A 3,309-nucleotide genomic window follows, 5' to 3' on the forward strand; every position below is an offset into this window, starting at 1 on the left:
GGAGTCAAACATGCAATCCAACTAAGAGTTTCCATTTTTAAATCACTTCTCTCCCCTTAGTGTTTTCAAAGGTCTGGTATTTACATACTACCATATTAATAATTTCAGCATGACAGCGACATCTCGGCCTACACGTATGAGAGGACTCTGATGATGGAGCAGAGGTCTCAGATGCTCAGACAGATGAGGCTGTCCAGCGCAGAGAGAGAAAGAGAGGTACCTATTACACATCAACAACATCCACAGAATTACACCTGTCAGACCAAACATACATAACAATAGTTGTGGACCACAGTGAAGGACATATTGAGCTGGTTTAGGTTTAATCTGGGGCTGGGAACCAATACACTACATGACCAAAAGAATGTGGACACCTGCTCGTCGGACATCTCATTGCAAAATCATGGGCATTAATATGGAGTTGGTCCCCCCTTTGGTACTGTAACAGCCTCCAGTCTTCTGGCAAGGCTTTCCACTAGATGATGGAACATTGCTGCAGGGACTTGCTTCCATTCAGCCACAAGCATTAGTTAGGTCGGGCACTGATGTTGGGCGATTAGGCCTGGCTCACAGTCGGCGTTCCAATTCATCCCAAAGGTGTTTGATGGGGTTGAGGTCAGGGCTCTATACAGGCCAGTCAAGTTCTTCCACACTGATCTCAACAAACCATTTCTGTAAGGACCTTGCTTTGTCATGCTGAAACAGGAAAGGGCCTTCCCCAAACTGTTGCCACAAAGTTGGAAGCACAGAATCATCTAGAATGTCATTGTATGCTGTAGCATTAATATTTCCCTTCACTGGAACTAAGGGGCCCAGCCCAAACCATGAAAAACAACCCCAGACCATTATTCCTCCTCCACCAAACTTTACAGTTGGGGCAGGTAGCATTCTCATTGGCATCCGCCAAACCCAGATTTGTCCGTTGGACTACCAGATGGTGAAGCGTGTTTCATCACTCCAGAGAACACATTTCCACTGCTCCAGAGTCCAATGGCAGTGAGCTTTACACCACTCCAGCCAATGCTCGACATTGCGCATGGTGATCTTAGGCTTGTGTGCTGCTGCTCGGCCATGGAAACCCATTTCATGAAGCTCCCAACAAACAGTTATTGTGCTGACGTTGCTTCCAGAAGCAGTTTGGAACTCGTAGTGAGAGTTGCAACCGAGGACGACGATCCCATTCTGTGAGCTTGTGTGACCTACCACTTCGCAGCTGAGTCATTGTTTCTCCTAGATGTTTCCACTTCACAATAACACCACTTACAGTTGACCGGGGCAGCTCTAGCAGGGCGGATTGACTTGTTGGAAAGGTGGCATCCTATGACGGTGCCACGTTGAAAGTCACTGAGCTCTTCAGTAAGGTCATTCTACTGCAAAGGTTTGTCTATGGAGATTGCATGGCTGTGTGCTCGAGTATACAACTGTCCACAACGGGTGTGGCTGAAATAGCCAAATCCACTAATTTGAAGGGGTGTCCACATACTTTTGTATATTTAGTGTATCTACACTATAATTAAATGAAGCAATGTATAGCCATGCATTTCAAGTCACTCTAGTATGGACATTATGACATTGTATCCCCTGCACTCTGCCCCCTATAGGCCCAGCTGGTAAAGGACAGACACTCTCTGATCCGTATGGGCAGCCTGTACTCAGACGAGGAGGAGGAGGTGGTGGAGCCTGTAGCTGATAAGATCCAGATGACCTGGACCAAGGAGAAGTACGAGGCAGAGAGGAGGAACAGGAACAATGCACCAGAAAACTTCAGAGAACTCATGAGCCTCAAACCGTGAGTCACTTGTTGTTGGTCTATTGGAAGGCCAGGAGTTTTTCTTGAGATACGTGATCTGACTTGGAAAACCCCCAGGCCTTTCACATGGTTAGGAAAATCTCCATCTGGCCCCATCTGAGGTATTCCACTCTCGCTAGTCTTCCTTCTTTACTCTCTCCTCCTCATCTCCTCTCTCTTTTCTTCCTCTGTCATCTTGCAGACAGAGAATTGTTCATCCTTTGAGTGATGTGTTATTCTGATCACTCTGTCTGTAAATTCCTGTGAGTAATATGTTAATCTGATCACTCTGTCTGTAAATTCCTTTTAAAGATTTTATTCTGATCACTTTGTCTGTAGATTCCTGCGAGTAATATGTTAATCTGATCACTCTGTCTGTAAATTCCTTTTAACGATATGTTATTCTGATCACTCAGTCTGTAAATTCCATGCAATGGATTGGATGGCGGGGTGGGGTGTGCTTTGTTATGTGAACTGCACTTGATGTCTTTCTGCTTTATGACTGAGTTGGTTCATGCTGTCCACTGTAGGATATCTGAACATTATTCCAATGCATTGTTAAAGGGATAGTTCACCCAAATTACAAAATGACATATTGGATTTCTTACCCTGTAAACAGTCTATGTACAAGGTATGACAGCAATACATGCTTTGGTATAGTTTCCTTGGCACCTTTTCCACATACTAACGTTGTAGCATTTGTGGCACAAATCCCATTAAAATCATGGGACCAATATTCACATTTTGTGCGCATCATGTTCAAAACTTCTATAAGGTATTTTTTTGAGGTTCAAAATCAATTGTAGATACTTTCAGATGATTTGGACACGATGAGTGAACAATTATAATATCGGTCCCATGACGTGAGCATGTGGAAACAGAGCCAGGGAAACTGGATTGCTGTCATTCGTTGTCCATAGACTGCATACGGGGTAAGGAAACCAATGTGTAATTTGGGTGAACTATCCCTTTAAATAATTGAATGTTCTGGATTGCATTTGTAACATCTGTATGTGGTTGTGTCCCAGGGACCAGTCCAATGTGCGGCGGATGCACACAGCAGTGAAGCTGAACGAGGTGATTGTCAACAAGTCCCATGATGCTCGCCTGGTGCTGCTCAACATGCCGGGGCCGCCACGCAACACAGACGGAGATGAGAACTGTATCCTTCACTAACAGCCGCTCTCATTGTACTGGACAACACTGGTCTTAGAGGTCTGTGTGGTACAATATTAAATTTTTTAGGACAATGTTTTAGGGCTCATTATGTGGTTAGGGAGTATAATTTGGGGAGTGTAATTTGGGGTTGAGTGTAGCATGAGTTGTGTAAAAGGTGAAAGAATGAGTAGGAGTAGATGGCCAGCCAGCATACACAAAAGATTTGGCAATGTGACCCGAGATGAAAGACTACTGGCTTTTAAGCTGAACATCAAATCTGTTGCGTACACAGATTTGCAGATGTAATCGCAGGTGCAGTGATGCAGAGTTGCTGGTTATAACAGTGCTTAACTCTGGCCCAG

The 3,309-nt window shown here is 44.6% G+C and overlaps 1 protein-coding gene across 5 annotated transcripts in view; it reads left to right on the forward strand.

Moving 5' to 3' along the window:
- Positions 1-3,309, forward strand: part of LOC110526617 (solute carrier family 12 member 4) — a 75,023-nt gene that overhangs the window by 70,166 nt on the left and 1,548 nt on the right. For 4 of the 5 annotated variants that reach the window (XM_090238922.1, XM_021607733.3, XM_021607734.3 and 1 more), the window contains exons 21-23: positions 109-216; positions 1,602-1,789; positions 2,818-2,951. In XM_090238922.1, the coding sequence (XP_090095048.1) occupies positions 109-216; positions 1,602-1,789; positions 2,818-2,951 (430 nt within the window). Of the gene's footprint in view, positions 1-108; positions 217-1,601; positions 1,912-2,817; positions 2,952-3,309 lie in introns of all 5 variants that reach the window. The other variant, XR_016496885.1, reaches the window with a different exon arrangement.

The sequence above is a fragment of the Oncorhynchus mykiss genome, chromosome 6 (genome assembly GCF_057628025.1).
Source record: "Oncorhynchus mykiss isolate SJ-2025 chromosome 6, ASM5762802v1, whole genome shotgun sequence".
Taxonomy (NCBI): domain Eukaryota; kingdom Metazoa; phylum Chordata; class Actinopteri; order Salmoniformes; family Salmonidae; genus Oncorhynchus; species Oncorhynchus mykiss.